General features: G+C 54.0%; 10 protein-coding genes across 10 annotated transcripts in view; 5 read left to right on the top strand and 5 right to left on the bottom strand.

Annotated features, from left to right (window-relative positions):
• Positions 1-688, bottom strand: part of CHGG_08618 (uncharacterized protein) — a gene marked incomplete at both ends in the record, with an annotated part of 1599 nt that extends 911 nt beyond the window's left edge. Inside the window, one exon of the mRNA XM_001226544.1 lies at positions 297-688. Within this exon, the coding sequence (XP_001226545.1) occupies positions 297-688 (392 nt within the window). The remainder of the gene's footprint in view (positions 1-296) is intronic.
• Positions 689-3429: 2741 nt separating this feature from the next.
• Positions 3430-4737, bottom strand: CHGG_08617 (uncharacterized protein; the record flags this gene model as incomplete). Its single annotated transcript, XM_001226543.1, has 1 exon — positions 3430-4737. One exon carries the CDS (start codon positions 4735-4737, stop codon positions 3430-3432), a length of 1308 nt encoding a protein of 435 aa, XP_001226544.1.
• Positions 4738-5585: 848 nt separating this feature from the next.
• CHGG_08616 (uncharacterized protein) lies at positions 5586-7772 on the top strand (the record flags this gene model as incomplete). Its single annotated transcript, XM_001226542.1, has 6 exons — positions 5586-5592; positions 5824-6065; positions 6254-6324; positions 6395-7202; positions 7262-7372; positions 7440-7772. 6 exons carry the CDS (start codon positions 5586-5588, stop codon positions 7770-7772), a joined length of 1572 nt encoding a protein of 523 aa, XP_001226543.1.
• A 1020-nt stretch (positions 7773-8792) lies between these two features.
• Positions 8793-11216, bottom strand: CHGG_08615 (uncharacterized protein; the record flags this gene model as incomplete). The annotated part of the gene is made up of 5 exons (XM_001226541.1): positions 8793-9872; positions 10011-10404; positions 10475-10614; positions 10697-10920; positions 11042-11216. 5 exons carry the CDS (start codon positions 11214-11216, stop codon positions 8793-8795), a joined length of 2013 nt encoding a protein of 670 aa, XP_001226542.1.
• A 1325-nt stretch (positions 11217-12541) lies between these two features.
• On the top strand, positions 12542-14110 carry CHGG_08614 (uncharacterized protein; the record flags this gene model as incomplete). Its single annotated transcript, XM_001226540.1, has 4 exons — positions 12542-12826; positions 12888-13028; positions 13152-13520; positions 13604-14110. The coding sequence occupies 4 exons, from the start codon at positions 12542-12544 to the stop codon at positions 14108-14110; spliced, it is 1302 nt and encodes a 433-aa protein (XP_001226541.1).
• A 1167-nt stretch (positions 14111-15277) lies between these two features.
• CHGG_08613 (uncharacterized protein) lies at positions 15278-17143 on the bottom strand (the record flags this gene model as incomplete). Its single annotated transcript, XM_001226539.1, has 2 exons — positions 15278-15945; positions 16351-17143. 2 exons carry the CDS (start codon positions 17141-17143, stop codon positions 15278-15280), a joined length of 1461 nt encoding a protein of 486 aa, XP_001226540.1.
• Positions 17144-19579: 2436 nt separating this feature from the next.
• On the top strand, positions 19580-19970 carry CHGG_08612 (uncharacterized protein; the record flags this gene model as incomplete). Its single annotated transcript, XM_001226538.1, has 2 exons — positions 19580-19690; positions 19749-19970. The coding sequence occupies 2 exons, from the start codon at positions 19580-19582 to the stop codon at positions 19968-19970; spliced, it is 333 nt and encodes a 110-aa protein (XP_001226539.1).
• Positions 19971-20555: 585 nt separating this feature from the next.
• On the top strand, positions 20556-21626 carry CHGG_08611 (uncharacterized protein; the record flags this gene model as incomplete). Its single annotated transcript, XM_001226537.1, has 1 exon — positions 20556-21626. One exon carries the CDS (start codon positions 20556-20558, stop codon positions 21624-21626), a length of 1071 nt encoding a protein of 356 aa, XP_001226538.1.
• Positions 21627-22033: 407 nt separating this feature from the next.
• Positions 22034-22263, bottom strand: CHGG_08610 (uncharacterized protein; the record flags this gene model as incomplete). The annotated part of the gene is made up of 2 exons (XM_001226536.1): positions 22034-22098; positions 22182-22263. The coding sequence occupies 2 exons, from the start codon at positions 22261-22263 to the stop codon at positions 22034-22036; spliced, it is 147 nt and encodes a 48-aa protein (XP_001226537.1).
• A 1134-nt stretch (positions 22264-23397) lies between these two features.
• CHGG_08609 (uncharacterized protein) lies at positions 23398-25144 on the top strand (the record flags this gene model as incomplete). The annotated part of the gene is made up of 4 exons (XM_001226535.1): positions 23398-23443; positions 23495-24276; positions 24441-24896; positions 24968-25144. The coding sequence occupies 4 exons, from the start codon at positions 23398-23400 to the stop codon at positions 25142-25144; spliced, it is 1461 nt and encodes a 486-aa protein (XP_001226536.1).
• Between the last annotated feature and the right edge of the window lie 1764 nt (positions 25145-26908).

The raw sequence follows: 26908 nt of genomic DNA, 5'->3' as shown, positions 1-26908 counted from the left end.
CGCGCAGATTTCATGTCGTTGGTGTTACGGAAGTGATCTGCGAGTCCTACTATTCGGCGTAGCTACAGTCCAGTAACGAGATATGGCGATCACCGCGGGTCTTAAGGAGACGTCTATTGCAGGGCGCACGTCACACGACCCGTCCGCCGGGCGCAAAGATGAGGGGGGGTCCGGAATTCAGCTGGAAAAACAACCGGTCGTCGTGGGCTCGACGGCAGTTCTGGGGTGCTTTGGTGCTGCAAGCTTCTGGGCGCTGGCCACTCCTCATATCCGGAGAGGTTGCTCAAGGAGTGAACAATCTCGGAGTCGTCCTCGTCAACCCGTAGAATCCCGGGAACTGGACTTGGAACCAAGACCCGAAGTCCGCCGGCTTGTAACTGGGAGTCAACTCAGTGGCCCGTTGGACCAGCTCCGAGATCTTCTCAGGGGTCAGAGTTGTAATGAGCGGCAGGACGTTGAACTGGGCATCCCGCTTGGCATGCGTTGAGCCTGACTGCGCCTTGCGGATGAGATCTTCGACGACGTCGGCACCGGCCACAGACCTGGCGCGGGAGGCTGATTTGTTGAGCTTGACGGCGATGGCAGATCGTGGAGCAGCGTCAGATGCCGATGTCGGTGCCGCCAACGCAACGTTGAATAGGGGTAGGGAACAAAGTAGCCCAAGGGCCAGGGAGCGGGTGAATCCCATGGTGGAAGACGGTCTGGTGCGTCTACGGGAGTCTTCTAAAGATATTGTGATGCGAGGGAGCGGTGGTGGACTGGTATGCTCGACGTCATTCGATACGGGAACTCCTTCGTCTACTTATACACGATCGGAGCAGCACCAGGCAAAGCCAACCCGTTATCGAACAATCCATAATGCAATGCAGGCGAGGAGCCGCACACTCCCATCTCCTCCCACAGCCCGCGCATGCGTGCGACCAAGAGATCGCAGTGATTGGGTACCAAGAATCCGGTCTCGGTCGCGACAGAATCTCGTGTAATCCGAAGGAACGTCTTTCGCTTGGACTTGTGGATGTTATCCACTCTGGCGTCTGCTTGTCCTATGGGCAGGCAGTACGCAGTCGCGGGTGACGACTTTTGACATTTCCATCCACGTGCATGGCGTCCGGCCACCATGGGCTGACAGAACCAGGTTCTCATGGATGTTCGGCAAGGTTCTGCAGCCTGCGAGGGTGCTCATCCGGGTAGCTGGGACGGAGCTGGTGTGACAAGGATGATGGATCCAGGATTCCAGGGCGAGTGTCAAGGGGAAGTGAGATACACCTTTTCCCTTTGCATCGTGACAGATAAGACGGTCCTACATGGTCTCGATTCCTTCGAACTGGCTTACTCGTTTGTTTCCGCGGACATGACGGTTGTACATAGAACCAATACGCAGCTGCAGAGCGTGACCATGAACGGCAGGTCTGAAGCCTCGCGGGCGTATCGAGCTATAAATGGAATACAGATATTAACCATTATGCAGCATCGAGTTCTACAACATGCTCTCCCGTCCGCCACGGCACGGAGCCGCCAGGCGCTTCCGCGAACTGCCGCCGCTCATCACCGGCCGCGAAGCGAGAACTCGGTTAACGGGTTTTAACTTGTCAACGAACATTCCAGACCAAACCCGCTGCGGCGAAGGAAGGATGTTGATAAGCAGGGGGTGTGTCGTCTTTTGGCGAATCCATGATCTTTAACGCGGCCATGTGGAAAGCAGGGGTCGGACAGAGGGTCTGGTGATTTCGCGTCTGCACGGCCGGGGTTCACGTCCGGGTTCGGGTGCATCGGGAGGCTCCCGGTTGGTCAGATTGCTGACAGTACCGGGTTGTGAGCATCTTTTGCACAGCCGTCTTCAGCGCGGGATGTTTCTGGGACAGGCATCATGTCGGTGTGGACTTTCCAATCCCCCCTGCGTCTGATGCTATCCCGGTTCTCGGGTTTGGAGGGTGGGATTTTACGAACACAAATATCCTTTGACCCTGTCAACTCCGTCAGCCCTACTGGTAGTCTGGTCGACTTAAATCCGCCATGAGCGCGGGATGTGTCAGTGCACAATCAACTATTGAATAGGCAAACGTGGCCCTGGTCAATCGGATATCACGGAAGCTCTTTTGACTGGCCGATGTCAGAAAAAGGCAGATCCCAGAAGAATGGTGTCATCACTCATCACTTGTCATGGGATTTCGTGCCAGAGATGGAGCCTGGACAAATGGGTGCTTGCAATGGTCCAGCTGAAATTACGGCCAGAAAGGAAATACTAAGACTGCCGGTTTGTTGCGATTTTCCACTTGAAAATATTGTCCCCTGAAATTATACGGGTCCTCAAAAGGTGTGCCAACTCCCTCCCACCGAGCTCATGACTCCTTCAAAAGCCACATCTTGGCCGTCACACTCCCACGGATGGTACCGGGATTCAGCCTATTTCTTGTCACGAGGTCCTCGCCCTTCCAACCAATCAGTCACCCTATGTCGCCTTGCTGACACGAGACCGCCTCAGACGCGAGGCACACAAACTGACCTTGTGAGATCCATGGCAAGACCGCGTTACACAACGCGGAACCGGGCCGACTAATTCCTCCCAAGGCTCCAGGGTGATGAAGGCCTCACGAGAAAGACAGGAAGATCAGAAAGCCGGATCCCCAGGGGGTTCTGCTTCGGCACCCTCTTCACTGTTTTGGGCTCAAAACCATCCGTCACGAAGTGTGGGCTGAGGTGTGTCTATTGTTGTTGTTCTCAACCCCAGTTAATGCTTGACATTCGTGGATCTTCTACGGGGAAACGTAGCGCTGGTGTGATGGCATAGAGCAGGATAAGTTCCGGGGGCTCCTGTTTTGGATGTTCATTGAGTCATGGGAGCAGAAGTCTTTGTCACTTGAATACAAGCGTAAAATATTTCTTAGGGTAACATGTGTGCCGGCCCAGTTTAACAGTTTATTCAGTAACGTACTACTCTAAGACTTCTGGTAAAAAGTACCTAGTGTTATACATCTAACGTTCTAGCTTGAGGCTGAAGCTCCTGCTATCAACAATTACACGACACGAAGCTGAAAGCTCGGCTCATGGCGGTGAAATAAATCGTTGCATACTGGCCCAGTGATCGTACTCCACGGAACATACCTTTGAGGATGTTCCGGCTTTATATGTAAAGCCTCTCAACACTGATCTGCCTGTAGTGGTTGGTAAGGTTAATTGCTTTAACCATGTCAATCCTTGAGCTCTGTTCGATACACCGATGCGTCTGTTTCAAATACACGTCGCTCTACATCATCACTTGAGATTGGGATTACTGGTCTCCCTTCCATAAATGCCTGTTGAAACCGCATGTTGGTCGGGGACTTATGTATCTACGACGTTGGTCCCGCATTCTTCTCCTCCGCCTTTAAAACCACCCTAGAGACATGCATGGCCACAACAACACCCATCTCACACCGCCCCCTATTCCGCTCACGGCGCTGCAAACAACCCACACGTCTCCTCCGTCATGCCCTGTTTCGTCAAAAATAAAATCTCCAGCAGCTCATCCTCCTCCATGTACTGCGGCTGCGCGACCTCATGATCAACAGGCCCATACAGCATCCACCCACTCAGCGGCCTCAGCGTGCCATGCCCCGTCCCATCCTCCGCCATCTTCACATCGCCCCCCGTCCTCTCCAACGCCTCCCTATACCCCTCCGGCGGGCCCTCCGTGATCTGCTTCCCCAGCCCCCCCGCCGCCACATAGGCTGGAAACTCCTCCATCCCCCCAAAATCCTTCATAATAAACGGCGCGCGCGCATACCCCACCGGCGCAAACGTCAGATCCAGCGCCGGATACTCGACCCCATCCAGCGCCAACCGCGGCCTGCGCGGGGGGCCGTCGGTGCGCGCAAACGGCCGCCCGTTGTCATTCCAATAGTAGAAGCCCGTGATCCAGCCGGACACGTACACGGGCGGGGCGCCGCACATGTGGGAGGCCTCGGCGTTGACGATCTGGTTCCAGAAGAGGCGCGTCTCGGCGGAGTCCGGGTCGTCAAAGGACGCCGCGATGCGCGTCAGGATGGGGCGGAGGCGGGCTTTGTACTCGGCGGGCTCCACGCCGAAGTCGGGGAGGCGGTCGAGTTTGGCGAGGAGCTTGGTCCAGTCGGAGGCGGTGCCGAGGAGGGTGACGGAGGGGAGCCCGCACACTTGCTTGCCGATGTATTTGAAGTAGGCTTTGCTGAGGCCCATCATGAGGATGTTGGCCGTCATGATGTCGCTGTCGGTGGTGGTGGAAAAGTTGGGGGTGATCCAGTCGAGGAGCCAGTCGGTTTTGACGCGTTTTTGGATCTCGTCCTTGAAGCGGATCAGGACGTCGTACCAGGTGTAGTCCTCGATGTAGATCTCTTCTTGGCCCTCGTGGTCGACGAAGAGAGAGCGGATCTCTTCGGCGTGCGAGAGCATGTAGAAGTTCATCTGCACGAGGATGGTGAACCACACCTCGTCTGGGCGGACGACGAGGTGTAGGTGCTCGCCCCAGGCTTGGATGGCGCCGCGGACGAAGGAGTCGCCGGAGGGGCGCAGGCCGGGGGCAGTTGACATGTTGGTGACGGAGAGGGAGGTCATGATGAGCTCGGCGCTGTTGTTGAAGAACTCGTAGGGCGCCGACTCGCGGAAGTAGGCATTTTCGGAAGTGAGGCCGGCAGCGCCGGTATAGGGCTTCGGGTCGCCACCGCCCGGGATGATGACCACCGCGGCCGCGGACGCGGCGGTCAGAAGAAGGCTTGATAACAGCATGTCGGGGGCCGTGTCGTTGGATCGACGTGGGTTAGTTGTCGTGGCCGACGCTTGTGAGGGGGGCAAACCATTCTTATCGCCGATTGAGGTTTTCTGAAGGATCGAACGGGCTTTTCGTACCTCGTATTATTATAGAAACAACGCAGGCCAAGGCTTGTAGGTTGGATTTGGGTAGCTTCGTAATTTGGCTAAATATGTCGACTACCGACTGTGGTCTCCGGATCATGGGGTCCCGCTGTAATGGCAGCGCGGTTTAAATACCCGACGGGCTCGCCCAGGTACGGTACGTTGAGCAGCTGCAGACCGAATGGCGGGAGTTCTCTTAGTCGTCAATGTCAAGGGGTTGTGTGAGGGCTTCATGCTGTGTGGTTGCATCCGGTCGGCGATGGTTAACCCGGAGGTTGCCCAACTCGGAGTTATGGCTGTCATACTGCATCTTGAGTTGATGACAATGGAAAGGGGCGGCGATTTAGGGGGGGGATCGGAATCGGGTGTTTTGGTTCTCCCGTGCAGAGATGTGTGGAGGCATGTATTCGAAATCTGGAGTGTAACCTCGTGTTTGAGACTTCCGGCGTTTTGCCATGCTAAGTTGTTGTTGTTTTCTTTAAATAAAAGGGGGTTATCAATCTCTTAGACTCACCGTGTCATGTGCGGACATAGCCACAGTCGAGGGAACCATGCAATCGTATCCAAAGCGCAGTGAATCGGTATTGATATCGTCCGCCAAGTTCATGTTAAAGAGAGCGCATCGCAAACTTTGTGTATGTACCTACTGGGCAGATAACTGGATTGAGACCTAGTGTTGTTGAAAAGGATTGTTGAGGGTTCAATATTGGGCTGGTACATACATGTCTGGTATTGAACGCAGTTTGATCCTCTTAGTGCCGACGATATCCTCTGCGACGCAAAGTATCATTTTCTTGCCTTGTCTCACTTTGGTGGGACCTTCTGGAAAGCAGAGGACCATAACACGCTTGTTTTGTTGGCTCGGGACATGCAGCCGGCCACTTTGGTTGTCCAATCCCGCATTGATCCGGGCGTCAATTTCGCAAAAGCCTGACACGGTGACACCCCTGCATTCAACAGCGGGTAGTGATTTCTCCAAAGCACAGGCATCATCGACAATCCTTTTATCTTTACATTCACATACTAACGGCATAAACATATCGACGCTGAGATCTAGGAGTGCTTGCGGTGGAAACAAGAAGTCGAGGCTGAGGATGGATTGGCATCGGACCGCCAACCCGTTCCTCAAGTTCGACGAACCGTCTTCGTTCTTCCGGTTTGACTGCTCATCGCCCTATCCTGCGAGGGTGTTGCGGCGCCATGTAAACATGGTTTAGTCTTGATTCATATCATCTTACGCCCATTCTAACCTCGAAACAGGGAAATGAAACCACCCCCTTGACCCTCGAGAATGACGGCTGTGTTACGGAGTGGCTAAATGTGTGTATTGGTCTCCCCTCTGTTTGCTTTACTTTGGTGAACTGGCTCACTTACACGAAACAACATCCAGAGTGAAGTCTTCAAGTCAGACCTTCTTCAACCCCCGACCGGGAATCGGGACAGGTCTGGTTACCACATCCTGTAAGCACGCACTTTCCCAGAACGTAATGCGCATCTCTAATAACGGGCTACCTATTTCTCGTGCTTCCAGACTCGTTGGTATACCTGAGCCTGTCCGACTGGGGACGAACAACGAAAGTGTCATCCCCAGGCTGCTATCCAGCATCCCGTTGGCTGGCCCTGCATGGAAGCGTGTGACTGAGTGCTTCTATCTCCACGATGCGATTCGAAATGCGATAAAGCGCAGCAACTCCAGCCCATCGACAACTTATCTGGTCAAAAAGGAGGGCCCGGAGATTGTCGAGATGTACACGGCCGCTACATCACGGACTTGGCCGGAGAACCTAGCAATTTCTTCCACGCACTTCAGACGCTCCAAGCTCACTGTTGGTGTGATATTCGGTTGCACAGGGGAGCAGATGAAGAGAGTGGAGGAGCTGCTCCACCACGCTCCCGAGGTCAAGTCTCATCCGCTGCTGATGGTCGGGGTATTTGCCGAGCTCACCCGGGACAGAGTGACAGAAATTGTCCGCGATGCAGTTGCAGACTGCGATATTGCGACTATGAAGCTTGGGCTGAACGGGAAGACCCGTCCTCAAGTTAGGCGGTCCTTTGAGCTCAGTCGCGAGCTTCGTAACTGCCGCCTCAACACTAAGAAGGCCGAGGAGGAGTTGAGATCAGCGCAGAGCCAGCTTCATAAGATGATGCAGCAAATCGAGGAGTGGATGAACCGCGCTGGAGGACCCGCGGGGGACCAGGCCTCCGGGCGGCTGGGCGACGACTTCACCACGAGCACCGTGAGGTTCAAAGACAGGTTCGAGGAGATCAGCATCGAGTTTGATGCCCTGATGGCTAGGTGCCGTATGACATTTGACGATATGACTTACTCTGAAGAATTGGTAAGAACGGAAAGATCTTGTTGCCGTCGGGATCGTTAGCTAACACAACTCGGCTTTAGTTCACGTCCGAGTTACTGAGCCATGATGCCGAGTCAGCACGGCACCAGGCGAAGGCCAGCACCGTTATTGCGTTTGTTGCCATGCTTTATCTCCCAATCACGACTGTTGCTGTAAGACCGCAACCACACTGTCCGCATACCCTGGAGTGTCGAGCCCTAATCTTATCTGTGTGTTTAGACCATTTTCGCCATGCCCGTCTTCGACTTCGAAAACGACTGGCGAGACATACGTTTTCGCGAAACTGGTAACAGCGGAGAGGCGTCTGACAAAGACGCGGCAGGGGATAAGAATTCCAAGCCCGTGTTATCGTTTTACTTTTGGATCTACCTCATCATCTCGATCGGCCTCACCGCGGTCACTGTCTTCGGTTGGTGGCGGTATACCCGGACCGGTAGACATCCACGCAAGCCGAAACACAGGCGCATGTCTTACACCGGGGGCACTAAAGAACGGCACGGCAAAACGATATCATTCATGCCCGAGTACGAAGGCGGTAAACACCCGGTGTAGATTTGATGGTATGCAGGACGATATGCCCTGAAAGGGCTGTCCACAGACACCTCCTGTTGTCGATGGTGTACTCCTGACGGTTTAAGTTACCAGCCGTAGCTGTTGGCGTTGCGTTGCGAGGCTGAGCCGTATATTGATTCTTGTTAAAACTGGCCGGGCCGTAAGGGGGTTCAATTATTTCAAGTTCTCTTTTATGCTCCACCAATGCGCCGGTTGGTTGAGGACGGACTGGGGAACGATGCAAACACTAAATCTGCGCATCCTGTATTTAATGACGAGTCAATCCCGCCAGCATCACACGCACCACTTTTAATCCGCGATATCCCATTTCTTGTTGCTCATCACCATTCCGCCAAAACCCATCACCACCACAGTCACCAGGCTCGTAACTCCCTGGATCTGATCACAACCATCCACCAACCAACCCACCACCTCCCCAACCCCCTCCTCCTCCTCCTCCTCCTCCTCCTCACCACCCACCCAGCCCACGCCCTCTGCACCGGCCGTACACCTTCAACACCTGCGCCGACGGCATCGTGCACTGGCACGTACGACCCCAACACAAGCGAAATCTGCGACCCGCTGGAGTGCGGCGGCAGGCGGGCGCCCTTCAAGACCGACGTTCCCGGCTGCGCCGCCCACCACGGCACGCTGACACACCCCCCGACCGAGGCGTCGTAAATGCCGTGTTCTTTGAGGCGACTGGATCCGGGGCACCTACGTACATAATTACCTGGGTATCACATATTAATCTTAATGAATCGTACGCTTCCTGGATTGGTTTTGACATAAAAGTCCCACGGCTGCTCAGAAGGGGCCAGGAATGGTGGTAGTTATGAAGACAAGAACCGCACCCTCTCAACCACGCAACCCATGGCTCAGATCCGTTCAACCCTTTGGCATCTTCCTCCCCCAGCACCTACCTATCTTGTAGCCTTGTCACCAGCAGCCTGGCGCTGGGATCCTTCTTTACGTCCGCAGCCATGCTCAAGTCGTCGATCCTCAGCCGGTAGGTGTGGCTCAGCTTGCAGACGGAGGTTGTGCGATGCCCTGGTTCCTGAAGGGGCAGCCCCCTCCGGCGCGGCGGGAACGGCGGCTTGTACGTAAAGATGAGGGGGATGAGGCTCGACCTGTCAGACGCTGGCACGGAATGGCGAGTCTCGCGGGTCTCGGAAGAGCGGCGATGGCCAGCGCCGGCGCCGCTGGCTCGTTGCTACGGTTCTGCCCTTCATCCAGAGTTGGAACCACGTGGGGATCCGGCTCGGCGAGGGAAGTGGTCCACGCGTTCAGGAAATCTTGGCCCCGCTGATCCATCACCTGAATCGTCCCCTGCGGCGTCATCTCCAGCAAGTCTTTACCGGGAGTGAAGGGGACCTTGGTCGCGAACGGCAGACTGTAGCCAAACTCGTCCAAGGGCAGAGGTCGGTATATGCGTCTGCGCGACTCGGCCAGCTTGAGATAGTCCTGGAGGGCCTGCACCGGCTCATTCTTGATGCGGTTGGCGATAGCGGTGAGGTAGTCTCGAATCATTTGCTGGAAGTCCGGCAGCGTTTTGTTGAGCAGCTGCAGGAATTGATACTCGGAGGAATCGAGCTTGCTGGCATACGGCGATTTGATGACATTGGCGATGAAGTTTGCTTCCAGGTCGTATTTCTCCCCGTTGTAGCTGGTCGTTTGTGGAACGTACCCCATCAATATGCCGCGCTTCCAGGAGTAGATGGGATTCCAAAAGTCGAGCATCATGATGGCGTAGAATGTGTGTTGGGAGAAAAGGCCGACATAAGACGGCTGACGATTGTTGTTGTTGACTTTGATGATTCTCTGGGACTTGACTACGCCTTGTGCGTCCTCGTACGAAGCCTGCAGGAAGTTGAACGGCGACACTCCCTCGCCTTCAAGAGCTATTTTATACCCTATGTCCGGGTAGTCGGGCTCATCTCGCCTGTCTCCCCCAAGAGACTGCCACGGCAGCGTCAAATCAGGTTTGACGGTTGGGTGTTTTTCGGGGTCCAGTTCCTGGATCAGTGAGAGCCCAAGATTCTTTGCTGCCGTGTTGTAGTCGCTCTCATTGAACGTCGCATTCATTTTCATATCCGAGGGCTGGACATTCAGTGGCAAAGACACCAATCAGTACATGCTATTATCCTGGAGCGGTCCGCAAGCTGGCGCAAAGATAGGTGTACAAGGGACCAAACAAGAGAAACTGGGTGACTGGAAGGGGGCGGGAGTTGTGCTTACAATCAAGTCAAAGTTCTGGAGCAGTTCATTGTCGTAAAAGTGGTCGTATGGCAAGGCATACACGCCTGGGTCAGATGTCGAGACTGCCGCCCCGATGTTGATGGTTGTTGTCAAGAACATATGGGCCGTCCAGCGTGGGATGTGGGTTGGGCTCTGCAGCGGCTTTGAAGGACTTTGCGTCGTATCGATGAAGTCGGTTTTCAGCCTCTTGACAGTCCAGTTGGAAATGCCTGATTTCACGGCAGACTCCAGCTCGTTGGGACTGCCGTTGGCGCTCGACAAAATCCCCAGTCCGGGTGTAGTGAGGTAGGGGGCCTTCTCAAACGTCGCGATGTTGTCCGGACTAAAGCACGACCGGAAGGAACCCGAGAGACGGTACCAGTGGAGCCAGGGGCTGGCGGGATGGTCAGCACCGGCGAAATATCATTATATCGAGGCCACGGGACGGGAAATGCTGGCTTTACCTGTGCATTTCCTTCATGATGCAGGCGCCGTTGACATGGCCGTTGAAGGGACCGAGATATTCACTCGCCCCAAAGGCATCCATAGATTTTCCAAAGTAGTTCCAGAACGATCCTGAACCGGTGCCATTGACAAGATCGTTCTAGACCGTTTATGTCAGCCATGTATGTAGGTTAGGCTGGCAAAGAGTCTGGGCCATTTTTGGCCAAAGCAGCTCTACGCACCTGATAAAATCTGAATTCTGAGCCATTCCAAGAGGCCACCTGGAGGAACGAGTCATGTCGGTCCTCAGAATACAGCAAGCTTGACCCCACGATGCACAGCGTCCACTGTGTTGGGGACGGAGCGAAGAAAGATTGGCTGGCTTGGCAGACCAACGTCACCAGACGTATGTGGGGATTGAACCAAGACCAGTCTGGCGTCTGGCCGGCCTGGATGAAGCTTCCGTCTGCGACCATGAAAGTCGACACCTTGTACCGAGAGGGAGACTCCCGGGAGCCAGCTTCAGGCTGTTAGCATCTGTCGGGATGGAATCAAGACGGAAAGTAGTTCCAGCGTGGGCATCTCACCCCAGTAGGGCATGACAAGAGCATCAAATGACCGAGCTAAACCGTTGTCCCCTTGTTGTAGCCACTGTCCAAAGTGGTCGGTGAAATTGGCGGCCAAGAAGGCAGCGTCAGCTTGGGTGTCAACATCAGGACTGCCATTTCGTGTGAATTGGCGCCAGTACAGAGGGACGGGCATGGTGACGTGAGAGAGCCAGCAAACAACAAGGTAGAGAGGTGTGATTGTCGAGTTGTGGATCAGGTGCCAATGTGAACTGGAGGGATTATGGGAGTGTAAGCAGAATTTGATCGCAGAAAGAAACGAGCGTAATATGCAATGCTATTGTCCCGACCAGGACAGTTGATGCCTGATATCATCAAAAGAACAGAGGCTCGGACCCATAACACAATGGGCGTCGGTCATCGCCCCTTGCAGCTCTGTTACAAGGCAACTCCTCAGATATTCTGCGGAAGCTCGTATCTGTACCACTTAGTACTCGTACCTTTAAGAACTGGTTGTCCCTTGCTACGTCCGGTACGCGTTGAAAGTACTGTCCGGAGGCCCCTAGAGGGTTCCTGTACATGTTGATGTTCTACTCTGCAAGCAACGTAACCTGTGGGCACAAGGTCTGATCTACACACAGGTAGCCTCAAGCCGGGGCCCTCCTTTGGCCGATAACGATGGGGTAGGGAGGAGCCTCCGCTCCCTTCAATTGCCTCAAGCGGGGGAAGTGCAGGAGTACTTGGCGGGCCGCCTCCTCTGTCGGGGTACTCGGATCCCCGATCTTGGAAAGACCGACGAGTAGTGTTCTCGTATCCAGGAGTCACGCTTACGTTGAATTCCCCTCAGCTGGCCTCGAGCAGTTCGAGTCTTTGGACCTAGAGCTTTGAGTGGCGCGATGTCTGAGATGCGTTGAGCTGAAATGCATTTGGGTAACAGCAGCGCAGTTTTTGACCAATTAATTAATATGCAGTCAATTCATAAGGGGTCCATGAAGCGGGGTATAGCCCGATTGATGGCTGTGCATCATGTCGTGCTGTTCCTACTTTCAAGAACGTGGTCCAATTAGTGCACTTCAGGGGCACCCTCAAAATCGGCGGTCCGAATACCAGCTGTAGTCCCGCGAGTCAATGCCTAACGACCGAGTGGAGCTTCATGTCATTAAGTCGGACAAGTCTTACGCAGTGCCAACGTAAACGGGCTATCACAAAATTCATGATGGTCGTGGGGGAGCGGCTCAAGCGGGAAATTCTCAAATCCCACTGGTCAAGATCTCCGGCTCCCCCTGTGGCGGGGGCAAGGAAGCTGAATCGAGATAGATGTGCGCGAGTTACGAGATGTGTATGATGAAGAACTGGAGCAAATTTCGGGCCCTGATCCCCGAGCTGTCTTTATATAAATCCAGGCGCCTGTGACGTGGATCAGGCCTGGTATTGAAGTGCAACTAGACACAATCATACAGGATATCCAAGTCCTTCATTCTTGAGCTGCGTCCACCCCTGCAAGTTAGTCGAAATTCCAAGATGGCGCCGGGAGAAGTTCACGCACAGGTCCTCCCTGAACTCAATCCTCCAGGCTGGCCGTACGTCAACGATGGCTTGAGTGCGGAACAGAAGGCAGCTTGGTCACAGGAGGTGTCGTCCTGGATGGAAACTGAGATAAAAGCCCAGAATCCCGACGGTACACCGTTGACTGGCGGCTCGGGGGTGCTCCGAACTCCCCTCCCGCAGTTCTTTAACGGCACAGTTACCGCCTTTAACACGGCACAGCCTCCTCAGGCCATCACTTGGATTGGGTTCCCCGGACTTGTATGACTTCACGCCTCTCTTTCTTTTGTTCAGGCTGTACAATTCTGACAATGCTTTACAGATCGCGAAAGAAGACCCCAACGACCGGTGGCCAACCGTCGAAGGCCACCGGGATGTCATGGACGAGTATTTGGAGTGGAGCACGAATGTCGACTCCGAGGACAGGATCCAATACATTGTCTTTACCTGTGAAGGATTTGAGGTAAGCCAGCGGAAAGCTCTACAGCGGTGTCCTTGATCCCCGTCTACGCTCCGACGGTCGTTGAAAAAAAAAAAAAAAAAAAACGAAAAAGAAAAAAAAAGGACTAATGATAATACGTGGCAGTACTTCAGCTTCTTGGGCAGCAATGCGCCAGACACATTGCTTGGCCTCTACAAGAAGGCCAATCCTGATTTCGCCGATCAGATCAAGAAGGAGGACCTGTTTAAAAAGGATGGCCAATATGACCCGTACAACAAGTGGAATGGAGTAATCTGCAAGACCCCTGGACATCCGGAGGATGGCTTAACGACTGTCAACCCCGGCTGTATTATGCACCTCGCCCAAGTGAACAACACTCTGGGCGCCGAGATTGACATCGCCGCACAAGCCACCGTCCTTCGCCAGAACTCGAGCGGCGAGCTCATCACGGAGCAGACCACGCTTTGCAACTGCTCCAAGTATGGGAACCCAAAGCGGAACTCGGATCCCACGGTGAGTCTTTTCTTGTTCCGACTGTCTTGGGAGCATCTGATCCTCGGTTTGTCCGAGTTTATTCGGGTACTGACCGGCTGCAGATTGGCATCGGCGTCAACTCTCTTGCCCAGCAAGGTAGCTCCATTTCCATCGCCGACCCCGTGGCGATCTACATGCGAGACTTCAACACGGCCAACTTCCAGCTTGACGTCGATGGAACCGGTCAGGATCTGCAGCCCATCCCGGACGGCACCTTCACCTGGGTGCGCGGCAACATCGACGCGCAGATGGGTCTCCGCCTCAGGATCCAGATCCCGAAAGGCACCATGGGGACAGGCGACAATGCCGGCCGGGAGCTCACGGTCAGCGACATTTTTGACACCAGCACCAACATGTACATTCAGTACGGCGGCCAGTTTGCTGACTACATCACCATGGGCGTCAGCGCCGTGACTATTATGGGCGACCACCCTGCCCCGGCGCAGTTCTGCCCAAAGGTGCCACCTCCCTCGGACGGCGACCACCACAGGATTGCTGCGGCGTCCCTTGCTGTGAATCTTGGCCCCAGGAAGATCTCGCAGGGTCTTCATACTGTTCGGGGGTTGTAAGCGTGGAAGGGGGATGGACGCTGTTGAGCCATGAGAGGCTTCAACTTGTACATACGCTCAGAAAATTTGAGAACTTTTTGTGCAGCAGATACCAGCAGAATCATCCTCCGAGAGAGAGATAATGTGATCATCTCGAACAATATCCCACCACGAATGGCCTACCTCCAATGATTTTTCTCAGATTACCTGCAACTCTTGTATCAACGATTTACCAAGCAAATAAAAAAAGTGAGATTCGCGCTATATAGAGGTACTTTGTCTTGCTACCCTTGTGTCCTCAACAAACCACAAACGCTTCGCAAGCCGGCAAACCAAAATCATCATTCATTACCACCACCGCCACCCCCCCTCTCCTTCTCAAGCAATCACCCCCCCTCAAATAATACAAAAATCGCACGGCAACGGGCAGGGCACACAAAAGCAAAACCGGCCCGGACACAAATCACTGCGCCCGCCGCGCAGACCCAGCTGGGCCTCACTCTCCGGGTGCGCCTTCTGTGGGTCTATTGATGCCATTATTGTTAGCGCAACTGTCGAGGAAGGACTACCTTAGGTAGGTAGGCGATTCCATGCCCAAATTGGCCATGGCCTTGCAGACTTGACTCTTGAGGGGAGGGAGGGGTATCTATCTCTCAGGCCAGGCTATTTTGGTTTTGGGTGGGTGGGTGCATGTAGGGTCGGGTATGTAAGGTAGGTATGTCGGGATGGAAGGGGGGTGCACATACTCATGGGTTGCGAAGCTGGCGGCTGGGCGGTGTGCAGGTTGTGGACCTGGGCGGGCGCGGGTTGTTGCGGGATGGGGGTGCTTTGCGCGTCCATTTTTGGTGGTTGGGAACTTAGGATGCGGGGTTGGGGTTCGTGTCCGTGATTGAGACTCGGGTTGGTTGTTGGTAAGTGCCGGTTGTTGTTGAGTCGGGGATATGAGGATGGGTCGTTGTGTATTGATGTTATGTGCTGTTGGAGTTCTGGACTCTGTCTTGGCCTTGGCTGTTCTGGGTGAAATTTGAGAGCAACAAATGGTGCTAGGTGGTGAGATGGGATGTGTGGGCTGACTGACTGACGTGTCGATGTGGCTGAGCGATGATGTCATGTGCTCGGGACCGGCGTCGAGATCCTTGGCAGGGCAGCGGCTGAGTGAGGGTGTCAGGGGCTCAGGGGGTGGTTCGTCTAAACATGCCTTTTCAGCACGTGATGCCAAAGGCTTTGCGGCGGTTCCTTCCTGCCGTTTGCATACAGGCTCTCGTACCGGTCGCCCATGACATGGCGCTCGGCCCTCTGTTTCAGTGCCCTCTCTTCTGCCTGCAACCAACTGTCTTCGAAGAAATCTTCCATTCCGGTTCGGCGGTTTTCATTCTCGAATGTCAACTCCCACGGATGGCGTAAGCTGGCATAAAATTTAGAAATACCGTTAGCCCCCTCGGCCAACGCTTTCAAAGGTTCCAAGAGGTCCATGTATGCTCTATGGACCTTGTCCCCTTCCGCTACCGTGATGGGGCCTTCAAAGTCTGAATCGCTGGTGTATCGGATCGCGATCAGTCGCAGGGTGAGTGCGGGTCCATTGATCATGTCACGGAGCCAGGCAACTGTTTCTCTCCAGTCCCGCATTACCGGATGGTCCGTTTCTGGCCAAGTATAGGGACGGTAAGGGGGAAACACCAGCTCGAGGAAGCGGAGCTGGGCGATGCAGTGGCCGGGGATAACTTGGCGCAGAAATTGTGACGCTGCAAGGCGCTCGTATGGGTACTCCATCTTCGCAGTTTCAGAGGTGCTGTTGTACATGTACGAAAACGGGATTTCCGGCACCGACCAAGGGGTGAGAATGGTAAAATCGTGCACTATAAAACGGTTGGCCGAGAAGAAGACGAGCTGAGCATCCTGATGCCAGGTACGGGAGATGAGAAACAGAGCAGGCCCAGGTGCTGCCCAACAGGTGCACGTGTTGGAAAAGGCGGCGTGCCGACGATGGCAAAAACAGCCGAGAGTTGAGCGACCATGAATGTGACGCCCCGTGTTCGTGCGGTGCCAGCACTCATTGTAATGGCAATTCGACCACTGGTCTAAACAATCTCCACCGCCTGCGAAATCCCACCACATGTATTTGCACGCGTCTCGGCTCCACCAGACCTCCTTATTTGGAGTGACAAGGTCGGTAAACTCGAGAATGCGAAGCCGAAGCTCACGAGGAAGCGTTATAAAGGGACTTTTTGTCGAGGGTGGTTCAAGATACCGAGGAGACATACCAGTGCTCTGCAAGGCAGCATCCTGGGCTAGTTGGCGGAGCCGGGAATCGGTCGTTTTGCAAAGCCGAATGTGGCAGCTCCTCAGCAATGGCAAGAGGGAGAGCGGCTTGAGAGCTGATTTGGCTAGCTCGACCGCCTTTTCGTGCCGAGGGTCAATATCGCAGACCAGACTGAGCTCCAGACGCTTTGGGGTGAGATACGAAGACAGATGGTTGGCGGCGGCGTGCCACTCGCTGAGCAAAGCTTGAACTGTGTCTGACAGGTCGCTGTCACCTTCGGGCACTGGGCCCAGCAGCGGAAGCTGGTGATGGTGAGAATGGTATCGCTGTTCACAAGTGGAAATGACAGCAGTCAAGCTCCAACCACTCTTATAGAGACAGCAATCTTCGTAGTCGTACTTTTGCACTGGGTGGTGGCAGGAGGTTTGGTTAAGAACAACCTTGAGCTCGGCAAGAGACGTCAGGGCCGTCCTGGACAGGGCAAAGAGAGGCTGGAGGGAACCAGGGTTTGCGTAGCGTAGCACGAATCGGTTGGCCGAGTATAGCAGAGTAGCTGTCTCGGCATGAAGATGCCGGCATGAGAGTAGTAGGCCATGGAAGTCGCTGGTACTGTGTTGTTCCCAGCTCCAAGTGTTCCAGAAGACTTGGGGGCCTGGGCCATTCAACTCGAAGTTGTAAGGGTACCCGTTCCACGATACCAAACCAAGAAGGCGGTAGATTTGATGCCGAATGGCCGGGGGGAGGCGTAAAAGCGGCGGTGCGGATGTCTTGCGGAGTTCCACCGTCGCTGTCATTGTCTTGTATTTCGTAGATTGACGTTGGTTCGGTGCTAGTTAGGTACGTAATTAGGTACCTGAGTGTTGACTGTTGGTTGGGTCGGGGCGTCGGGGCTTGACTTTGGCCACTGTGGCCTGGCACTGGTAACCGACGCGGCGACGCCGTTTTCAGGTGCGGCACAGAAAACCTCAGAAAAAGAAGGTGAAAGAAACAGCGGCCGCAAAAAGAGAACGACGAGAGGCTGGCTTAAGGAGTGGAGATGGTGGCACTGGTTGACTGTTGGTGGTTATTGGGTTGGCTTCATGTTTTTTTTTTCGGTTGATCCGATCACCTTGATCGTGAATTAACTACTTAGTTATGTGAATGGACTAAGGTACTAATTCAAAGTCACGTGAGCGGGAACTGTCGAACCACACGGCCTTAGGTTGGATATCAGTGGAACACTTTCTTTTCCGATGCGTGAGATGGACAGCTCTGAGGGAAGACATGCTGCAATGCACAGTGGCAAGACGAGGAAGCCTCTCGTTCTATCTGGGAGGGAAAGCGCCATCAGATACAAGGCATTGGTCACCAGATATGAAGGCAGTCCGGGCGACGATCAAATACGCAATGGCAACAGGAAGGCTGGAGCTGAATGAAGAGGAGAGTCTAAACCAGTCACAGTAGAAGAAGCCGACACTCAACACCACGAGCCTCAACCACGAGCCTTAACCAGCAGGTCCCGCTTTAGCTGCTGAAGATAGGACGCTGAACACTTGGAGAAAGTAGCCTCCAAGCTGATCTGCTAACAACAACCAAGGCAAGAGGTAAATGGTGCAGCGAGAAAGAGGGAAGAAGTAGGGGGCTTGTACGAGTTAAACGCAAAACGATCTGATCCGGATGTAGCTAGCGTGCTAAGGCCCTATAGGCCCAGTGCCTCCGGGCGAAATAAATTCCATCCATCCATCCATCCAATACAACCACCCATGGCACATTAGCAAGAACCTCCGATTCGCACCCATGGGTCAGATGAAGGGGTAAGGAATAGACTTACCCAGTCAGGCATCAACCGAGCCCGCTTATTTTTGGGGGATACCCACTCTATACGCTGATGAAATAGAGCCGCATTGGTACCGCCTGCCTTTGACGAAACCGAGGGTCGGAGTTGTTTGCCTGCACTTCGAATGGGGGCTCTGACGATGTGGCGTGTCCAATCCCTGCACAAAGTATCAATGCTGGATTTGTTAACGATAACACCGATCTTCTGCCCTGGGGAGGGTGTCAATGGCGCCCGGTAGTTGCATGTGGATTCTAATTCCCCCACACTTTGCTCAAGGAGATGTCCATAGGCCAGTTGAATGGCGGGGAAGGTGAAGTCAGTCCACGGTTGGACAGAAGGGTGTTCGTCATCCAGATCCACCACATCGCCCTGTGGTTCTGTATTTGTGTAGCCTTTGCCAGCCCATTTGTCGGTAATAGGTGGGTTAGGTCGTTGGAGAATGCGCAACAGGGTTGGACTCGTGTCGGGGGATGGTGTTCAAGGGAGCTCCGGCGCAGGCGGGGAAGGGGTCCTTCGAGCCATTTCTGTTTTGAGGATGGAAACCTACCCGACGAGAGCTTTGGGAAAGAGAAGTTTTGTTTTCTATGGTCGCTTCGGGCGATCTGAACCCAGCTGGTCCGAATTCTGTTGGTCCGAACTCTGTTGGTCCGAATTGTTGCCTGCAAGCAGGTCTTGGCGACCGGGCCACTTGTAACAGATGAGTGGATTGGGCGTTTTTCCCTTTTTCTTTTTTTGTTAAAAAGAAAGAAAAGAAGAAAAAAATAAGGAGAAAGAACAAGTGAACACCAAATTGTATAAAGTAGGTATTGACAGGCACACGGAGACTTTGTGGCTTTCACTTTTTCGTTTCATTCTCCCACATTCGCAGTTTTGTATTACCTTAGTTACCTAGGTAGATTGCCTTATAGAGGCTTCCACTTAGGGGCAGGCGACAATTCCATTCATTTTCAATGCTTGCAGAAGAGACTGTTTTTTTTTTTTTTTTTTCGCGGAAACTGTGACTGTGGCCATCTGCGAAGAGGGGCACACACAGAGGCCTCTCCACTTTATCAGGAAGTCGCGTCTTTATGATGTAGGATCCGTGATCCGTGGCAGCGGAGGTTGCAGCTCAAGCCATGTCCTCCGTCATACCACATGCCTGTCCCTTGGTATCAGGGAAATATATATTTAACAATGCGATACCGTTCTACTCGAGATATCACTTGCTTTGGATAGGTACATGTATGTATGCTACCTTACTTCGTATGACATCACCAACGACCCACCCCGCCCTTGCACTTTCAATTGGCCTCGTCCGAATACGTTTGAACTTTAACTGAACATTCACTTCCGATGTGTGGAATGTGGATTCGGATTTTACAGAGCATCTCCACCGCTATTCACTGAAGAAATAGCCAATTATACCTGGGCGAACATGGCCTCGAGATGCATATCCATTCACGGGCGGAGTGCTTTCACCCCATGCACACTCCGGGCCATGTCGAGCACAACCAGCATCCCGCCAGAACTAACTTCGGCCGCTGGAGTGAGCCCTCCCGTTACCTTGGACAAGAACAGTTTGACTGACTACACATCTTACCAAGGGAGGAGGAACCGACACGCTACCAGGCCAAAAGCAGACAGGGCCCAGTGCCGTGGAACCTCCCGTGAAAAAGAAGAAAACCCAAAAAGAGATGGATGAGGAGCTGAAGCAGAAAATGGAAGGCATATCAGGCGATGGAGGCGCGTCGGGTGTCGTGTATGAGGACGGGAAGCCGGTGGCCATGAGAAGGTCGGTCAGAGAGAATATGTTTCGATATATCTGATTGGGTGATGGAACCTGGGGATGATCAGGGGGCTCGCGCCGCTGATCCCAACGGTCGGCTTGGCCAGATCTCAAAACGCATTGCTGCGGGAGGGGTTTGCATGAGCGCTTGCTGCCAAGGGCATTGAGAGTCGGTTTAGTATGTATAATAGGTGGAACCATCCCTCTTCTCTCACCCTCCTCGGTGTAAGCTTGTGCGGTCGAGGCTTACCATTGACTTTGACTGCCGGTTTTTCTGGGGGCGGCCTTTTAGAGGCAAAGCCAAGCCGGGCATCACTACTCCGCCGGGTGTCGTAGCGAAGCCCCTTAATAAGTGGCGCGCTTGATTAAGCTGCTCGGCGACACATTGACGCGAGTTTCCGCCAACGGGCCTGCTCGGAGCGATATTGTCCGGGACTGCTATATCGCCCTTTCGGAATAACAGCCTGAGCCACAAAACGACCTCACTCCACCACATTCGCGATGAATTGAGCCCCGACCACCCTGCGGGAGGTTAAATACAAGCATACGAGCGCCCCCTGCGTCAACAGCTTGGTTCGACCTCCTTCAAAGATCGCATTAACATTCGGAGGCAGCAACCGGAATCATGGCCCAATTCGCCCTTTCCCTTCTCACAGCAGCCCTGGCGCTCGCCTCCGCCGCCCAGGCCCAATGCGGCTCCGGCTCGCCTCACGCCACGGTGACGGGCTCCGGCAGCTCCTTCACCGCCAAGAAGGGGTCCAGCAACGTCTACTCCGGCTCCGACTACCGCGCTGCTATCCAAGCTGCTCTTGACTCCATCGGCAGCGGCCAGCGCGTCGCCGTCATGGCCTCGGGCTCCATCGGTGCCAGCACCATCACCATCACGAGCGGCAAGATCTTTGAGGGCTGCGGCACCATCAACGTCGGCAACAAGTCCGGCCGGGGCGCCATCGAGTCGACCGACACCAGCGACGTGCAGATCCCCTACCTGACCATGACGGGCAACCCCTACTTCGGCCTGCGCTTCTCCGGCACGCGCAACCTCAGCCTCGGCAAGATCACCATGAACCTCAGTGGCGGCCTGGGCATCCGGTTCGACCGCGACCGCGCCGCCAACTCCAACGTCAAGATGGACGTCATCACCGTGACGGGGGCCGGCAGCCACGCCGTCGAGACGTGGAACATCGACGGCCTCGAGATCAACCAGGTCATCGCGCGCAACGTCGGCGAGTCGGGCCTGCTGCTGCAGGCCACCCGCAACGCTCACGTCGGCCTGGTTGACGGCAACAACGTGGCGGCCGGCACCGGGTACGCCACCTTCCGCATGGCCAACAACAACGGGCAGAACGCCAACGGCAACTACAACACCAACGTGTATATCGACAAGGTGGTGTCGCGGGGCGGCGGCCGCGGTGTCTTCTGCGTGTCGCAGTCCGGTGGCGTCGTCATCGAGCAGGTCGACCTGGCCGACAACGGGAACAACGCGATCCTCATCGAGAACTGCTACAACGTGTCCATCCGCGGCGGGAAGGTGAACGGTGGTGGTGAGGTCCGCATCTCGGCCCGCTCCGAGTTCCCCAACACCCGCGACATCTGGATCACCCTGCAGGTCGACAACACCTCGGTGCGCGAGTCGCCGTGCGGTGATAACACCAACTGGACCCTGTCGGGTAATGGGAAGAGGACGATCTGCTAGACTGTGTGGCGTGGATGAAAAAAGGGGTATTTAGAATGTGATGAATGAGAATATCTCGACGCGCGAAATATGACGCCGTCCCTACGGTGTTGTGTGTATTTTTGTTCAGAGGTGTAATAGAATTTCCACAAGGAAAAGGGAATTTACACTGATAACGGCATTGTAGAACTGTATGGTCCTTCACAACCTTCCCGGTACCATCCAGTCAATCATGTACATGGACGTCCCCTCTTCCGCAATCGGTGCCTTGAATCGTTGTAAGCAAGCATCCATGTCCATACCACAACCAAGACCACGGATCATAGGATCCTCCCCTTCCGTTGTCCTCAAAGCTTGGCCCCGGTTCGGCTGCTGGCCACCTCGCGGGTTGCTCCACCCTGTTGGTCACTCAACGCGCGCTCCGACGATCAGGGGTCTCGGAAGATATCTCTGGGCTCCTTAAACCACAGAGCGACCATGGGACCGGAAGATGCTGATATTCGAGCAAGTATGCGCTCCAATCAGTTATTGTGCTTTGGGTCGGGCGAATGTATGGTAGGGAGGTACTGTACCTACATTTGGATCCTGTAACACGCTGGTCTCCGAACTCCCTGTCCCGGCCATTGGTGGTCTGCCCTACTAAGCCCGTGGTATCCATGGGACAGGTAATGGGGTTGTTCTGGTTTTGTGGTGGTGTGACTGTAGATCCGCTTGCGCGTTGGTGGAAATGTTAAAGAACATTCAATTCTTCGGGTGTGTTCAAGTTCTCCGGATCACAGTGTCCACAGGATTCTTAAATACAAAGTCTATATCTGGGTAGCTTATCATTGAGTGGCGAAGAGTCGCCAGTCTCTGATCCATGATCGCCGACGGGCCATCGCCATACCCTGGGTTGGTAGTAGGTATGTATCCCCGACCAAGTTTGGTTGGTATGGGACATTTCGTAACAGCTGGAGGTCAAGACAAGGCGCCATTGGTCTATCTAATTACCTATGCTTATCTTGGAAACTGCGGTATTGTGCTTTTGCCAGACAAACAATTCAGATAGCGTAGCGTTTCCAGGGCGTGCATCGCGTTGACAACGGCGATGGGACCAGAAGGGGCATGACAAGATCCACGGAGGCAGCGGGGTACGGGTGCAGTTAGGTATGTCAGGGGTAACGGGACATGCTATTGTTGGACCCGTATGGGTCTGGCTCTGACATCTGTTCAGGGCCACTGCAATCAAGTATTATCCGCTTGAGCGAGGGGAAAGCTCAGAGGCTGAGCACCCGGCACGCCGAGTGAACGAAGGAGAATGGGGCTGATTAACCCCCCGATGGCTGGAATTGGCAGAGCAACGTAACTTGTACCACTGGGACCATGGTGTCGGCATGTGGTAAGACACGGGGTAGCATATGACATTCTGGGGTGGCAGGACATGGCGTTCGGAGATAGTACGTGCGGGGACATAATGAGTGGGACATGGCGGGACATGGCGGGACATGGCGGGACATGGAAGGACATGGCATTGGAGCTTGCCAGGTCAGCTGTGCCTCTTGGGGGCATTAGCGCGCTGGCTTAGCAGCGAGCCCTGGTTACTCCGAATCCTCGCCAACAGAGCCTCCGCCTTGCTTTTGCGCGGTTGTTTTTAAAAAGGGTGCTTGGCCGAAGAATGCGAACCACCCAGACGTTGGTTGCCTGTGATACCACCAACTGGCTGCCTTGCCAACCTAAAACAGCATTCATTCTCGCCTGAACCAGCCTGGAGGCACGCCATATGCCCGAAGCCGGGGCGGAAAGGTCCGACAGGATGTCGCCCGCCCAGAAGACCCGCCAACTCTTCGATGAAAAATGCCGTAAGTACTCCTGGGCCTCCGGTGCCACACGCGGCACCCCTTCTGCAATAGAGCGACACCGCCGAGACCTTGAGGTAGTCTTTTCCGAACTTAATGGTTTGATGGCCGGGATGCACTACCAGGACCAAACCGAGGGCAGCACGACCCCCGTTCCATCCTTGTCCCCAACGCAAACCGCCTACGGCTACCCTCTCGAGATCTTTGACGACTTTCTCGGCCATACACCCGCTAGTGATACCGCTTGTCCTTCTGAACCCGCCATTGCTATGGAGAGCGAGCCCATGGCATCTCAGTGGGCCGCTATTCGCACACTGAGGAAGGAGACAGAGTATCACCACAGACGGTTTCAGGTCCTGGCGAGGCGTCTAGAGAACCCCATCATCTCCGACCTGCTTGAAATATACCCGGACGGACAGAGTATCCGCAATAAAGGCGCCTGCATTGTTAAGGACGTGCTCGAAGGCTTCCAGCCTAGCAAGTTATCGATCGTCTTCGCCTTCACTTGCTTCTCCTACTCCATCTCTCAACTTCTCTACAAGAAGAATGCCATCGACAAGAGCGACATCCTTGCCGACATTCGAGCCTGGCGGGACTTGATTACAGACCCAAAGGAGAGACAAGCCTTCAACCAACTTGCACCAGAACTCTGGCCAGAAGCCAAGGAGCATCTCCACTTCATTGATATTCCGACCCATCCCACATACGGCACCGGTCGGTGGGCGAATCGCTGGCCCCAGTTTACATCTCTTGCTGCTTCAGCGGGATATTCAGCCACCGAACTTTCCCATCCTCACCCAAACGGGCAAACCGCTTTTGGTGGTATCGACGACCTGGTACACCCGTCGGACCCTTATAAAATTGACAGAACAGCAGCCCACATCCTCCAACACCAGGAAATCAATGACTAACTTTCGCTTCGGATTCCATTGATTTGCTGAGGTTATCTCACGAGGTGTATAATTTCTCTGATTTGTTGACGGGACAGTACCCATTCCAGCAAGCAGCCGATACGGGTTGGTCGCAAACGAGTGTCCCAGGCGGTGACGTGTCTTCCACACGCTCGGAGGTACAGCCAACGGAGCTCGATCCTTCAAACGGGGAGAGAGAAAGCGCACAATCGGACATCAAGGGGCCAGAGGATTCCAAGCTCGACAACACCATAATGTTTCTTGTTGTTCTCGTCTTCCTCCAGGATCTTGGCGAGTGGTATTTGTACACTCTGTCCGGAAGGAGCCTCGCCCCTAAACGTCACAAGTTGTACCAGGCGCAACAGGGAGACCAAGAGTCATTTCATCGCAAAGCCCAAAAAGCCTTTTTTGAGCCGTGCTCCAGACACCGAAACTCCAGCTATTCGGCCTTCCGAGCCCTAGTCTCTGTTGCTGAGATGTTCACACGGCACGGTTATTTGCAGAGTATCGCGGAAATCAAACAATATGTCATTAGCGTGGCATCAGTAAGTGCTATTCACAAAAATACTCGCGGGGCCCAGATCCTCAGACCTCAGTTTACTGACAAATGTATCAGGCCGTTCTCCTCCCCGGCACTGCCTACGAGCAAATCGTCTCCTCTGTCCTGACAATATCAGACGACGTCCCTGTGGCTCCCACACAAGTAACCCACGCCACAAAGCCTCAAAAACGGCCGAGGGCGGTGGATGAAGATGCATCGTCGCCCGAGACGGGTCCCAGGCCAACCAGGTAGGTTCCCCCCTCCCCGTCCGCAGGGGTCTGCATCTATCTACCAAAGTAGATTCGGAATCTACTAGTAGATAGAAAGCAGTGCTTTCTATCTACTCTACTCGGCCGGCTGCCAAGCTTCTATCTATTCTACCAGACCCTCATCTACGTAGATTCAAAGTGGGTAGATTGCCAAGTGATTACTAATATTTCAGCACATACCCTTTCGAGCCCGCCTCAAGCACGCCCCAGCCACCACCGCCCTGAGCGGTACATATTCCGGCTTTTCCGCCTGTTCTCTTTGCGCCACGCCGGCCGAGCCATCTCACGTGACTAGTCACATGTGCCCTGCCCGCATGCTTTGGCTCTGGCAACGTCCCGCTTTAGCTGCTGAAGATAGGACGCTGAACACTTGGAGAAAGTAGCCTCCAAGCTGATCTGCTAACAACAACCAAGGCAAGAGGTAAATGGTGCAGCGAGAAAGAGGGAAGAAGTAGGGGGCTTGTACGAGTTAAACGCAAAACGATCTGATCCGGATGTAGCTAGCGTGCTAAGGCCCTATAGGCCCAGTGCCTCCGGGCGAAATAAATTCCATCCATCCATCCATCCATCCAGCTCTGGCAACCCATGATGGAAGTTCCGGAGAAAAGAGGGCCATCATTGGAAGGTTGATGTTCTGTTATTGATGGGAAAGTAGCAGCTCATAGTTCCGAGGAAGTCAACAAGTTGACAGCGAACCGGTTAAACGCTCCGTGTATGCTTTAGCAACAGCTTTACTGAGCATTGGAACATCCAACACACAACGCCCAAACCATCAATACCTTGTGATCACGGAGTGTCAAGAGAATGCAAAATATGATCCGACCGTGATTCGAGCCCGCGGCTCTAGAGGGTCTTCCGTCGGACGTTCTGGCCTCTGCATCAGCCTCTCAGGTAGTACCGTAGCGCCACACCGAGATCTTGGCCAGAAGCGCCCTAGATATCTAGGTCAAGTTATCATTATTTTATCAAGCGTAGAGAATCGCGCTGAGTATCTTTTCTGCCTCGTGGCCGTGTTCTGCGCGTGTCCTGCGCGTGTCTGCCGCTCAGCTGGTGGCGCGTGTTCGCAGGCAAAACAAGCCGATTTTTGACGCCTCGCCAGAGCACGGTGACTTAAGCGCCTGAGATGATTCCACGTGGGGAAAATAGTCTCTAGATGAGATCAAGATGATTGATGTATTTTTCAATTCGATCGGACCACTTTTGGTAGTGAGTTGTCTAGATGATGTGTGTAATGGTCTACAACGATTAAAATCTTGATATAAACTTGTCCGTCTTCTGGTCTAAATTGACCTGAATCACTCGACGCGTCCCGGAGGAGATCATATTATACATCCTGCTAAGATAAATTTTGCTCAATTTAATGATACTATTAGCTTTACTGTATCCCGACTTGTTGGAGAGTTCTTGCCAAAAGATCAGTTTATAGATAATGGTTGCTTGGAAGGACTGACAGGAGGTTTACCCCGCGATAGGCGGGGTAATCGGTGCACAGCAAATTTTCGTTACAAAGCAACTCCGTCACTAACAATTTTGAAGTCGAGGTCCTGGGATCCTAACAAGACCATTGCAATTTATTGCTCAGCAACGAATCGTGTCACCGGCGTCGGTTTGCCTTCATTCAGTTTGCAAAATTCAGGCAAGTCGAGAGAGCTAATTTTCCATGATAGTAGCTACTGAATCGCAGTCCTGATATGATGAGACTTAATGGTACGCCTCCTGCCGGTTTTCGAGCTGCTAATGCTGGGGT

Source organism: Chaetomium globosum, genomic scaffold, assembly GCF_000143365.1.
Source record: "Chaetomium globosum CBS 148.51 scaffold_6 genomic scaffold, whole genome shotgun sequence".
NCBI lineage: Eukaryota > Fungi > Ascomycota > Sordariomycetes > Sordariales > Chaetomiaceae > Chaetomium > Chaetomium globosum.
The sequence above is the reverse complement of the archived record's forward strand: the minus strand, read 5'-3'. Positions and strand labels throughout refer to the sequence as shown.